The 14384-nt window shown below is 39.5% G+C and overlaps 1 protein-coding gene across 1 annotated transcript; it reads right to left on the bottom strand.

Annotated features, from left to right (window-relative positions):
* Nucleotides 1-7495: 7495 nt before the first annotated feature.
* LOC103704089 (laccase-24-like) lies at nucleotides 7496-11393 on the bottom strand. Its single transcript, XM_008787240.2, has 6 exons — nucleotides 11190-11393; nucleotides 10359-10510; nucleotides 10015-10262; nucleotides 9730-9858; nucleotides 7939-8892; nucleotides 7496-7844 (listed from the first exon to the last, which is right to left on the bottom strand). Exons 1-6 carry the CDS (start codon nucleotides 11274-11276, stop codon nucleotides 7714-7716), a joined length of 1701 nt encoding a protein of 566 aa, XP_008785462.2. The 5' UTR covers nucleotides 11277-11393; the 3' UTR covers nucleotides 7496-7713.
* Between the last annotated feature and the right edge of the window lie 2991 nt (nucleotides 11394-14384).

Here is a 14384-nt window from a genome sequence, read left to right as displayed (position 1 = left end):
GAGGTTAAACTCTAGATAAAAACATCATGTCTGCTGCATGAAACTGAAAGCTTCAATGCTTCTAGCTAGCCATTGGTATTACTTGAGTTAATAGACTTATGAGCTGTAGGAAGGTATCTGTGGTGGCCAAATTCCCACTTAGTTCCTCTTCACCAACTACCAAAATTTAGATTGACAAGCAAGTTATTCTTATATAAATAATTATTAGCTATTCTTCTTCCTATCGCACATGGAATGAGCTGAAGAAAATGTGGGACAAGTGGGGCTGGGGGGACCTGCGAGGAAGTAGTAGGAGTTGGGGCCCACAATGGAGACAAAAGAGTTGCTATTGATCGTATTAGTAAAGGTTTCTAAAAACACTGTATACTTATATAATACTTCTTCTTTCTGTTCGATTTTCCGAGAGTGCGCCTTGGCGCCGTTGCTCCAACCATGCACCTTTCTTTTGTTCAATGATCTGTTTCCAAGTTCTAAGAGGGCTCCTTCGCTCCACTGTTTCTGATCTTGGTGAAATTAATTTCAATTAATGATCCAGCCTTAGCCATTCTCTCAGTTGTGTTTGAGTTTTTGGTTAATTATAAAAGAAATTGTAGCTAGACGAGCTCGACTTCCCTTGAAAATGAAGCACAGGATAAGAGATATTCTAGAAAGTCTAGAAAACATGGAAATTGGAATCACTTTAGTCGTTTTGAGGTCCGTGGTCCATGGCCTCGTTCGTCATCCTGTCATAAATTTCCCATTTGTTTAAAAAGCTGCGTCTCATGGGCTCCTCGGAGGTAGGATGTCGCAGTCGTTCCCGGGTTTGGTGAGTGCTTTGTTGCTCTCATGCTAGTAAAGCGGCCGTGTCTTGGTGAAAGACGCTTCCCCTTCGTTGTTGGCCTGCCACAAGTTATAGAGAGGTTGGTGCGATCCATGTATTCATAGTGGATTTGTGCTACGGATCACTTTCTTCTTAATGTTGCCCGCTGGAGTGAAGGATTTTTAATAGCCGATCGATATGAAGCGTGTCATTTTTTTCCTTCATATGTACTATCAAACTATAATAATTTTAGGGGCACGCCTATCCCATGGATCTGCCTTGGACCCTAAGGTATGTAATTCTCGTGTAAGAAATGGAAATGCTCATGTTGATCTGTGGATAGGAAGTAGGTCTAGGTGACAAAAACTCCTTTCAAGCATGTCCATAGAAGTTTCCATGCATGCGTTTGTTGGATTTCTCTTGGACGCTGCCCTTTGAAGCTATCGACGGAAGTGACATTGCCCATTGACAGACTGTTTGGAACTCAATAAACCCATCAACCATAGAAAGATGAATGGTCCATGGTTTGTCTCTTGTCGTTTTTCTTTTCAAGTGAATTATATCAAACACGTGACCGCAACAAGCCAGCCAAAGCTGTGGAATAATAATTAAAAGAATATACAATAAGAAAAAAACTTGGTGCATAACAAAATCAACAGCATCCACGAGTAGTTTTCCTTCTTCGCCTAAAAAATTGTGCAGTGGGTATATGTCCCTATCCATGCAGACGTATGTATATATATATATATATTTATATACATATATAAAATTAAATAGCATTACAAATAGAATTGAATACTCGGATATGTATGGAATAATTATTTATATATATCTATATATTTTTTTACAGATATGGATAGGGATACGGATATTAGTGGGATGCTCAAATTTCTATCTATATCTAGATAGTTTTGGATACAAAAATAGATTTGCACGGATATTATCCGATCCAGTTTCACCTTTACCATGAGGTTAAAAAATGCCACAACAAATAGAAATAAACCTCCCATTATATCCTCGCATTTATGAAATGAAAAGATTTAAAGTTGGTTGATCGAATAATATCCAGATAAAAAGCACTTAAACAATTTCATATACTATCTACAGGAACTACTTAATTAGCCCCCATGATAACATTCTAATATATTAAAATTAGAATTTATTATTAGGCTTACTCTCATTACAAAATATACTCATTTGAAATATATGGTAATATTTCATATTTTAATAATTATTTTTTATAAAAAATTCAATCCTTTTTCCTCCAACAAAAATGAAATGAATAACTTCATTTTATTATTTAAGATATTTTCAAAACTATTTTGTTTAAAATATATAAAAATATCAATAACTTTAATATATTTCTATATTTGTATAAATTTTTTCTTACAAGTCCTTTAAAATATAGATAATTTTATTTATTCTGCAATTAAAGAGTGGTATATGGAAATTTTTAATATATAAATTTTATCACTTTATGTTATATATTTTATCTAAATATATAATTTCTGATATAAATCTAGTCAGATCAGTGATTGATATCATTGGCCAAATCGATCTCATGCATCCTTGTTTGGGATTAGAATTAAACTCGATGTTAATCTATATTCTTATCCATTATTTTTATTTTGTATCGACTAATCATGTCTTCAAAGATTATTTTTGTCTTTTGGATAGAAAAAAATAAAAATATGGTACAAAGAAATATCTATCAATTTATCATAAATGTGGTTCAAAGTATAAAGATGACTTACAAACTAATATCTGATAATTTATCATAAATATGGGTCAAAGTGTTATTTTTTGGTTTTTCTTTAACTACCGCTAAAATAATATTAGAGACTTTCTGATTTCTTGTAGTGTACACACAAAAAAAAAAAGTAAGATAACTCAGGTAAATGTATAGCGAAAAACAAATACACAAAGTAAGATGGTTGCATATCTATGAATCAAGGTGGAAATGGAATAAATCATAGAAAATAATTGTGGCTAAGGGAAGTAGCAGCTCAATAAATTAGATAAAAGATGAGGAGGATACATATATTGCTTGAGGCATGATAAAAGCCAAAGGTTGTTTGCTTATTGACATCTTAATAAGTGAGGCTATGAAGGGTCATGGAAGGATGTCTGAATGTTTCAGACAGTTGTACAGAAGCAATGGCTAGCAAAATCCCTATTATCATTTGTTGATTTTTTTTTTTTTTGGAGAATATAGTAGGGATACAGCCACTAGGGCTTAGAAGAGGGGTACCAACCAGCTAATCTAAAGATGGTTGGCAAAATAATTTTTTCCAATTTGTTAACATTTTGATTTAAATTGGCAAGTATTTTATTGTAACTCTCTTGAATGAATGTGTACATGTGTGGGCATGCATGTGTTAGTATGTACCTTTTTTTTGTCCTTTTCTTGATGGGTGCAAGGGTAGGGGCAATGTATGATCGATCCATCAACCAGATTCATGAATGATGTGCTTTAAGTAGGTTTGGATTAGACATGAACAAATTTGGATCATAAACGGGTCAACTCATCTAGACTTATTTATTAAATGGGTTGGATTCAGGTTTAAACCTTTAACCCGTTTAATAATTAAGTCCCATCATAACCTAACCCATTTAACCTGTTTAAAATCTATTGAACCTATTTAAAACCTGCTTAACCTATTTTTGTTCTATTTAACCTGGCCTGTTTAACCTATTTAAATCTGTTTAATCTGTTAAAAATTCACTTAACCTATTTAATCCGTTTAATTTGACTTGACCTGCTTATTGAATGAGTTATGCAAGTTGGGTCGGATTACTTGTTACTTTAATAAATAGGTCAGATTTGAGTTGACGAATTTTTGATCCGACCCATATCCAATTTGACTTGTATTCGACCCGGCCCAATAACCACCCCTATGCAAGGATAAAATCTTACTTTATTGGAAATGTTGTAGGGCAGAAGCATCCAATTCATCATGGCCATTGCATTCATGTGCTTGGTCTTGACATAACCAACTTTTAAATAGATAAATGATATATGTCAATGATTATGTTTTTTCTGAGGCTTTATAAAAGTTGATCAATCGTCTAATCCTAATTCTATTGATGATCAATACATTAGATCACAAAATAAAAATGTGCTAAGATTGCAGGGTAGACTAGAATCTGGTTGACTGGATTTAAAGTTAAATCCAGTTGGTCCCGACTAAATGATGGGGGCTTGACATCGATGATTCAAGCCAATGAATATAGTCTGCTACCACTTAACTATTATACATCAAAAATCATATAGTTTGGAAATCTCTAACCTGTGTATCAGGTGGTCAAAAAAATATGCATTATTTCATTGTATTTAAACTACTTAATTTTAAGCACTCGATATATAGGCTATGAGTTTTTAAACTTTTTTTATTTTTGAGATATAAGTAGTTGAGAGATAATAGATCATATCCAATAACTAAGATTCATAGTATTTGGTCAAAGCTAACTAGATCCGACTTGAAATCTAGTTAACCATATTCTAGTCCATCTCCAAAGATTGCTATTAAAATTTTAACGTGTACTAAGGAAGCTAATTTAATGAATAAAAGCATTTGCAAGCTTGTTAGTTGCAAGCCTTGGTCAATAATTGTTTTTTGCAAAAGAGGAAAAGAAAAGTTTTTCTCTAATAGTGTCTATATGGATAACCAAGTTGGCCTGGAGAACAATAGAAAGTATATTAGCAAAAAAAAAAAAAAAAACAATAGAAAGTATGGCCATATTTATTAGGTAACCAAAGAAGAGATAAAGGATAAGGACCATGGATATCCGAATTCTGGGGAGAACGTTGGCCCGTAAACAGTCAGCCGCCTAGGTTTTTTTTTTGGTACAAGTCAGCCGCCTAGTTTGCTACTGGATTGGTGCCGCTGATGTGGAGGAATCAAAGGATATAATTGTTTAGTCTATGCTGCATAGAACCAATATTTATCATCAGTGTTGATTGCAATCATAATATTACTGATGGCTTCTAACAATAGTGATGTCATGAATCCTAGCAATAGTGATGGCATCGACAACTCAAAATCACCCTTACACCAATTAATGGAAAAGAGAAATATTTTTTAAGAAATATATCCAAACTTAAACCTTTGCGTGCGAAGTATAACCTCTTTGGTTTGTTCAAAAATTTAGAATTCTGCATGTCTATCATGTTGAACACGATCCTATGCCCTGTCTGCGTAAAACTGAAGGGCAGGCCCATCATATATATGCATCCAAGGAGTTAAATGTCGGTCCATTGCTCCCTTCATTTGTAGAGTGGAAGCCCAGATGGTTCTCCGAAGACACATCTGAAGTTGCCATTGCTCTCCTTTTCCAAGCATCTGCCCACCCCGGAGAGTCGTCTTGGTTTAGGTGAAGTGCGCTGACAGCTTCGCTTGGACGGCTGAAACCAACACCGTGGATGTGATTGATAGAGACTGAACTGTGAAGACATGCATGTTCTACCAAAAGAGAAAAAAAAAAAAAGAAGATATGTTCCACTTTTTGACTTTTACCGGGAGATCATGGCATTAGGTGACATCCTGGAAAATTTAAACACGTCACGAGCCAGAATCCAGAGGTTCATCTCCTTGGAAAAAACCAACAGCTTGCTTATAGTTAAGTCCTAAATAACATGACTAATTCTGTGCTTTGGTTGACTATTACATTGTTTCCTAATGAGAAACTACATGATGATTGATTAATGTCGCCTTCCTAATAAAGTTCCAGGACTTGTATAAGGAGCAGTTAAAATATCCAAATCGTGCCCTCAAAGAGCTGGACCAATTCAATCGTGAAATTAAATGATCTTTAGTACTATTTCCCCGGCGTGGTGGGTAAGTAGGGTAACCTTAAGCTACGTACATCTAGTAAGTTTGACAACTTGAAGACGGCACAGGCTGTCGTGGCTGTTTGATCTACAACCTACTGCAAACTCCAATTGAAAAAGCCACCATGATGATCAGCGTACTCGCGTATGATGCAATGCATGCAGTATACGAAGCCTGATGGATAGTCAGCTATATTCGGCAAACATGAAGATGAGAGCAATACGTTACCAAGTCAATGAGCATGGACAGCCAAGCAACGTCCAAAATATGGAGACCATATAATTTACATATTTTGGCGTGAAAGATTGCCTGGGTAGCTATAAGTTGTTTTATCTTTTCCTGGGAAATAGCGTGTTGAGCATTCGAGGCTCAATTTTAAGCCAAAAACACAATGCCAAAGCAAAGCATGGTCCATGAAACGACATGTAACCCTGGATACTCCCCCAAAGAGGCACTGTATCGAACATCTACCCGACAAATGCAAACGAGCATCTGCTAGGCCGGCCCAAAAGCAATACCTGTGGAAAAGCTAAGCCCAAACTGGCCCAGGCGTGTTATGAGGCTGAAATGCAGCACCATTTTTCTTCCGTGACCTGTCCTTTTTCTTTTCAATTTTTGCTATTCTGCTAGCACGCAAAGATCAATGGACGCCAGACGGTCATACAAAGACGTTCCTCATGCCTTTGTGAAACAAGGGGAAAGGGTCGTCTTCTTTTTTTTTTTTATGAAAGCAACAAGGAGAAATATAAGTTTTCTCGAGAAAGATTGATTGAACAATGACATGCCCCATAACGACCAAGACGAGCTCCATAACTAGTCTAACCTTTAGGTAGGAATAATTAAACCGAATACTTCTCCATTCAGATCATAGCAGTCTGTTTTTATTTGACTGAGACTATAGTATCTGGAGTACTTGAAAACTTGAGCCCGTGCCAAAACCTAGAGTAAATGAGCCCCAGCCAACAGGCATGAAGCCACACTTTAATCATAGAGTCAGGCTTGAAATCAACTTACCGTCCAAGTGGAATCGTAATCCAGCCTCCCACGTAGGTATGTGCAAGTTCTAGGCCTGGTCTGTTGAGTCTCATCTCCTTGCTCTACCCATCGTAGATCAGCTTCATCCAACCCTTGTTTTTGTAAAATAAATAAAGGCTACGCTGCCCGATCATGTTTGATTAAATTTGGTGTATGAGTAGCTGACGCATTATTTCAGTACTTCATCCGAATGATAAAATGATTAAAGGTAAAAAGAAGATGACTGATACTTGACAACTTCTAGAAAAATTGCACCTAATCATGTCACCAATTGCTTAAATGGATATCATGAAACATCGCATCGATCTATAGGTGAATATCTTCTTGACTTGTATTTCCTTGCAATCAAAAGATTCTTTATACATGTCCGTGGTTGAGTGCATACAAATTTTTCCGCTTCATTCCAAAGCCCATTCCCCACATCAAAATCATTAGCTAGGTACTATTAAATTCAGGTTCCGTGACTTGTGAAAAAGCAAAGTTTTGCTGGAAAGCGAGTTGCTCTGACCTTTTTCTAATTAATACAATACAATCCAGTCTGGGCCGGATGCTGTAGCAGCAAGAAGGTCACCACCATCATACTTGAAGCTACCGATCAGGCATTAATTTTTGTATTTTTAGATCCTGCTCGTTATGCCAGTTTTAGATTTTTTTTTTTTTTTTTTTTTTTGGGTGGAGCTCAAAGCGCTCACCATAAGAAATACTCAAATGGCATGTGAAATGAATGTACTCGCTAATAAAACTGGGGGAAGTATTTCACTGCCTCCTTTTCCATCAACAAAAGAAATGAATGAGCTCGCAGTTTATCGTGATCTCCAATGGTGTATAGAAAAGAAAACATTTGCTTATTGATAATCCAAATATTTATTACAAAGAATGGACTGTTTATTTTCTTGTACACTTAGTAGGTAGGAAGCACAAATCAATGGAGAATCTTCAATAAACAATAGAATAAAGACAGAATAAACTTGTGAGGCGTTTGTCATTCTCCTATCCTATATTAATCTTTATTTTCCAGTTGTCCTCGGTCCCCTCCAGCTTCTTCTTCTAACAAGCGGGATAATCCGGAGGGGGTGGGGGGAGGGTGGATTCAGGGGTGGGTCCATTCTCCACCTCGAAAGCCGTCGCCAGCCCCAGCAGCAGGTGGGAGTCGAAGTGGCAGTGCATGATCCACATACCTGTACCATCAAATGAGAAAAACATAGACCAGTCAAATTAACAAAGAATGCAATGAGTTATCGTCTCCATGAACCAATGAGGTGGCTGGCGTACCTGGATTATTGGCAGTGAATCGGATGACAGCCCAACCGCCGGTCGGAACGGCGACGGTGTTCCTCTCCTGTGGATCCACCAGGTTGTAGCTCTTCTCTGCCGTGGCTCTGTCGTAGTTTCCGAACCCTTGCGCCACCACGAAGAAGTTGAAACTATGGATGTGCATCGGGTGGCTCTCGATCCCCACTATCGCCGTGTTCTGCAGCACCATCTCCACCGTCGTGTTGTACTTGACCTTCTTCACCTTGGTAGACTTGGTCGTGAACGTCAGCGCTGTATCTGAGTTCACGGAGGCGTTCGTGAAATCGAAGAACACCGGCGGGTAGTCGGGGAAGTCGTCCGTGTAAACCCCCTCCACACCCTTATAATCTGCCTCCAGCAGCGACATGGTGGTGGGGAACATGAAGGACGCGTTGTTCATGCTGGCGGCGAGCGATTGCGTGATGCAGTTCACTTGACTCGGCAGGCAAGCAGCAAAGTTCAACCCGACCGTGACGAACATGTGCTCGTCGACATGGAGAGGGACGGTGCCGTCCCCCGGCCTGCAGAGACCGGTTAGGCTGGAATAGAAGCGGAAGGCCAGATCGTTGTCGAAGAAGGAGGGCATGGTCGGCATCACGGGTTGCGAAGATGGCGAGGCGGATTTGTATCGAACGATGCCCGTGGTTGTTGTGTTATCGAAGGGTAGATTCGAGCTGTTATCCCGGCTGACGTACGCGAGGGCGGCCATGTAGTAGCGTGCCGGGGTCGCATCGGCCACCATGAGGGCATCGACGGTCTGGCCGGGGGCGATGACGATCACATCGGTCTCGTAGGGCTTGGTGTAGCTAGCATCCACGGCTACCACGGTGAAGCGGTGCCCGGCGATCTTGAAGAAGAGCTGGTTATCGAGTGCAGCGTTGATGATCCGGAGCAAGTAGGTCTTTCCCTTCTCCACTTCCAGCTTGTAGGTGTCTGCAAGTCAACAAGAGGGTATTTTGGTCATTAACATACATGCTCCATCCTTGTACGCCACTGCATGGAATTAATCCGACTTCAACGTGAACGAGATATTTATATCTAAGGAATTGGTATTCAAGGTCGTGCAGGCCGCACTATAAAACCTGCAATGGAGGTGCTAGCTTCTTCCACTCGGGCTGATGTAAATAAAGAAATTGCCCATTCCTTTTTTTTTTTTTTTTTTTTTTGCTTAGAAAAAAAAGGAGGTAGGGGAGGGAGGGACGAACCCACCCCCGCGTAGCAGCCCCAACCGGGCCCCGCCCCCGCCAGGACTATGTTCGATTCGGGCAGAATGACCGTTTGGAATAGGCCCCGCTCACCAGACCCCGGCCATATATTACTCATACCCTCCCCACCCGTGACCCCGGCTCAGTTACCCCACAGGGCTCTGGCTCGAGAACCACGTGTGAGTACGTCACACCTGGCACCACCAAAGCTACCAGCCGACCAGTAGCACTTCTAGACCCCGCGTCCATGCTAGGGGCATCCGGTCCCGACAATTAATCGACGTCCGCACGTTTCGAACCTAGAACCGCTTGGTTAAAAGCAGAGCCCCGTTCCAACTGGGCTACTACCTTGGCGGCAATTGCCCATTCCTTTGGTGTTCATTTTAGTTTTCAGTATTTCTCGTATCTACTTTTAGGAAGACATGCAATTATAGATGCAATCATCCAGTTGTAAGGCTAATTTGTAATTCGCAAAAGCACCCCCCCATCAGTTAGATATATAAACATTCACATACGATCGAGACTAAAGTATCAGCTATCCTTGCAATATATACTAAGCACTTACCTTCTTTTGAGCATGGGTACTGGTCACCGGTTTTTCCATTGATGGTAAATGCGTCGGAGGCACTGAGACTGGTGCCGTTAAGAAAGGCTTCATTGGCCAAGTCAACTACGTTCGCGTTCCACCACTCACCTGTACGTTGATGTTTTTGGTCATTCAAAGGTTGTGGAGTTGGTAAAGAGAAATTAACTAGGGAGCAAGAAAGGTCAGACATCCAGGCTAAACAACTTCATTTTTCTTCCGAGATTAGGTAGAGAGAGAGAGAGAGAGAGAGGTAGAAGGATATACCGAGTAGGATGGGTACTTCCTTGTCGGGTTTGGGGAAAGGGTAGCCTTTGGTGCCTTGTCTGGGTCTGATTATGAGAGCACCGTAGACTGTTGCTCGGATGACCGAGGCATGGGCATGCCACCACAGAGTGCCCTCTTGGCCGGTAATGGTGAATTTCTGGGTGTAGCTGTGCCCTGGTTGTATCGGGCACTGCGTTATCATATTTGGCCCGTCGGCCCAAGCAGTCAGTATCTCAAATATGCCGTGCCTGCAGTCATAATAATGAGAATTTTAGACCAGCTGCCTTGCTGAGATATAAATCTTCCGAAATAGCTAAAAAAATAAAAATACAATACTATCTTACCAGTGGATGGTAATGTTGTAGGGCGAGTCATTGATGACATGAACCACCACCGTATCGCCCTCGCGGACATCTAGGGTTGGGCCCGGAAGCCGGCCATTCACGGCATTGATCACTGTGCTCTCGCACAATCGACTTACCGTGAGGTTGCCAACCTAAACATGACAACACCGTCAGACTTAATTATAGTAGGCCGCAGAAATCATCACCGTCAAACTTAGAAATGTTAATTTCACGATAAACAATGCACCGTCTACATCAAAACTGACATCACTAAATATCTTTCCTAACTAACTAAAACAAGACTTTGAAATGGTATGCTTTTAATTAGGAGCCGCATTGTCTGTAAACCCAAGGATATATATCGGTTGAGTTGATACATGCTATATCTTGGATCCAAGAAAATTCGGACTTACTTAAGTTGGCAACTGGGGATGATGAAACTAAAGAAACATGGCCACAAGGGAGCACCAGCATGAAGATACTATCCTGGAATTCTAATTCCTGAACTTTAATTACAGATGGTCAAACCGTGCTTTTCCTATCTCTAGTATCTGCTTGCAAGAAAATACTGCATGGCATAGTCTACCCGGGGCTGAAAAAATGTTACACGTGAACTAAAGCAAAGCAACGATCAAAATTTTACTTTCTAAAAGAAAGATTACGTTTGCCATGCATATATGTGACCTCCACCTATGAGAATGTAATGATTATTTTTTTTTAATCACAAATAAAAGGGGAACTTTTCAAGGATTTATTTGACAAAATTTGTTATAGCACCAGAGAACTTAAAACGAAAAAAGAAAAGATAAGAGAAGATAAAGGCTAAATTACTCGGAACGTGCGTTCGACAACTGCAGCATCTGCCATGGATGCGACAAGGGCGAGAGCAATTCCCAATATGAACACCAACCGTGCCATTTCTAAGAACGATAGGAAGGATAGCGAAAAGATCTGAGGACTGTCTTATGAGATGGAGAGGAGTCTGCAAGTGGGAGGTGAAAATGCCTTCTCTGAGGAGTTGCTACCAATGCAAAACTATCGAAGTTGCATGAAGAGATTATTTGGCGAGCGAGGCTCTTATATAGAGTTTATAATTGTGTCTAGAAGACATTAATTTGACCGCGTGGAAGGTGCACCAAAAATATGTAGATTATTACACGAGGATGTCTTCGACCTCCGTTTGCGTAAGAGCCCACCTTAACCAGCTTGACGTTATCTATCCGACTTGTCCAACACAAGACAGATTAGCTAAGTTTTAGATAATAGCACAATGTTCTGCGACCAAGGCAGAGTTCAATTACTTTAAGAAAAAGGCTTATGGACTTTTGGCAGCGCTGAAAATTCTATCACCGGCTTCCTGGGCGCCTCTTAAACCGACGACCTGCATGCAGTCTCTGGCTTCTGGATTCCTTCCATGGGTTCGTTTTTGTGTTCTTAATTAACATTCGATTCTATTTCAGTCAATTCCAATTTGTAGTTGATAAGCAGGCATTTGTTCTTTCCTACCACTACAATCTACTGGACCTAATTCGGCATCAGAAAAAAAAAGAAAAAGGAAAAGAAAACCATTTCCTAGAAGAATTGGCATACCACATGGCACAGTAGATTGGAACCATTTCACAAGTTGGTGCAAGGATTGGTGACATAAAGCACCAACCTCGTTGCCGGGTTTTGGTAGGATTTCTGCAAGTGAGTTTTAGATGTCTAAATTAAGTTGTATCTTCCAATAGCTCTGTTTCGTCTTTGACTCAACAAATGCATCTCAGAATCTCCATATCCATTAAAAAATAGGTTTGGGATCGATTTAAGAGAATACCACCTCCCCAAAGTACTTTTTGAACAGTTGGACCTTTCCTTATGTCGTCACGGTATTCACGTTCGTTTCTCCGTTGGTTGGAACGCCTTCGTCGTTAGAGGTTTTGGTAAGTGCCTATTAGCTGTCGCATGACATAATTTGGTTGGGCAATTTTCTAAAGTCGAAGCTATTCCCGTGGATGTGCCTTGGATCTCAAGGTTCCCACTCTTTGTCTAAGACTTGTAAGAGTTGATACTTGATACTGTGCATTAGGTGGAGACCGTTGTCACAGACGTGTCTTCCTGCCTATAGTTTCTAGGTGAACTCAAAAACTCATTAAAGGAATTAATTAAATATGTGAAGACGATGTAGAAGTTGAAATTTCTAAACCAGGGATAGAAGAAATAAAGAGTGTCATAATGATAACATAGATTACCATCCCTTCTTGGAGGGATTTCTTAAGCAGGATTTAAACAAGTCGCATAAAATACGTGTGAGCTAAGAAACAGATCAACAAGTCAATCGATATATAGCAATTCTGATAGGGATAAGATAAATTTCCCAAGAATAGGTAAAATTGGCTAATGTTGGTTAACGCGGTTGCGTGTTGCCGGTATAGTAATTGAGGCTTTTACCTTTCGCACAGCTATTTCTTTTTACGTATCACACAGCCGACAAACTTGGTCAGGTAGCTATATATCCATGCTATAGTTACGTATCTCAGGCGAAAGAGAGAGATAGTTGGGACTTGCAGGCATGGTAAACTCCTAGAGCAGTAGCATTTGACATCTATATGCTTCATGCCATGATGAGGAAGGCCATGAGATCATCTATACGTATCTCTAATCCAAGACTGGAGCATGCATGAATCCGTCAATCACCACTCTAGACGAAGAGACGAGAGAGAGTTGTCCCGGACTTGGTAAATTCCTTGAGCAGTAGAATTTGACATCTATATGCTTCATGCCAGATGAGGAAGGCCATGAGATCATCTATACGTATCTCTTATCGAAGACTGGAACGTGCATGAATCCATCAATCACCACTCTCAACGAAGAGACGAGAGAGAGTTTGGGACTTGGTAAATTCCTTGACCAGTAGAATTTGACATCTATATGCTTCATGCCAGATGAGGAAGGCCATGAGGCCATCTATACGTATCTCTGATCCAAGACTGGAACGTGCATGAATCCGTCAATCACCACTCTCAACGAAGAGTCGTAACTACCAATTCCAACCCCCCCGCCCTACTGGCTGTTTCACAGGCTTAGGAAAGACTAGTCTTAAGTATTTAAGAAAAATTAGGCTGAAACCGAATTAGAAACTAATCTGATACTAGTATGTGTCGAATACATATATAGATATGGATATTAGTCATGATATCCATATTTGTTTTAAATCGATACAGCTACAAATTAGATATCAGAAGTATGGATATAAATACAAATATAAATTAAATAATTAAAGTTTAATTATGACCATAGAACTAGAAATATTACCAAGTGGATAGTAAATAAAGTTAATAATATATTAATATAATCATATTTTTTCTTAAAAATTCATAAGTACTACATAAAATTAAATAAGGTTACAAATAGAATCAGATATTTGAATACGGATTGAACAGTTGTCGATTCACATCCATACCTACTTTTTTTTGACGGATATGGATACCGATATGGATATTAGTTAGATATTTAATTTTTTATCCATATCTGGACTTATTCAGATACGAAAATTGATCTGAATAGATATTACCTGGTCCACTCTCACCCCTAAGAAAAATCAATGGAGTTGTGGAGGAAAAAAAAAAGTCCCACATAGGCCTAGGCAGAAATTGAAACCATCCTATATGGAGGCAATAGATGTTGACTGTTTAAGGACATATCTTATGCTTTGACTTAACCCGGATTATGTAATGAGCTGTTAGGCTACCGCTTTGCAAACTTATGCAAAAAAAACCAGCAAATCTGTGATATCTTAGGTTGACGCAGCCAAAGTAGGGAAGTATTGTGAACCAGTCAAATAATTAGAAACTGTAATAAGCTTTTGAACAGGCGGATCATAGTATTGAAAACTTATTTCTCAAAGATTTTGTACTTGCTGACTAATTTTAATTTTTGTGTTCGTGATCAACAACTTCTATTGATAGGTTATGTTAAAATATATTTAGCTTCGAAACATCATAGTACCTAAGTAGCAGCAATCTCATATTCATGGCCTTTAGATCG

The sequence above is a fragment of the Phoenix dactylifera genome, chromosome 3, assembly GCF_009389715.1.
Source record: "Phoenix dactylifera cultivar Barhee BC4 chromosome 3, palm_55x_up_171113_PBpolish2nd_filt_p, whole genome shotgun sequence".
Classification (NCBI taxonomy): Eukaryota; Viridiplantae; Streptophyta; class Magnoliopsida; order Arecales; family Arecaceae; genus Phoenix; species Phoenix dactylifera.
This window is presented reverse-complemented; position numbering and strand designations above follow the sequence as displayed.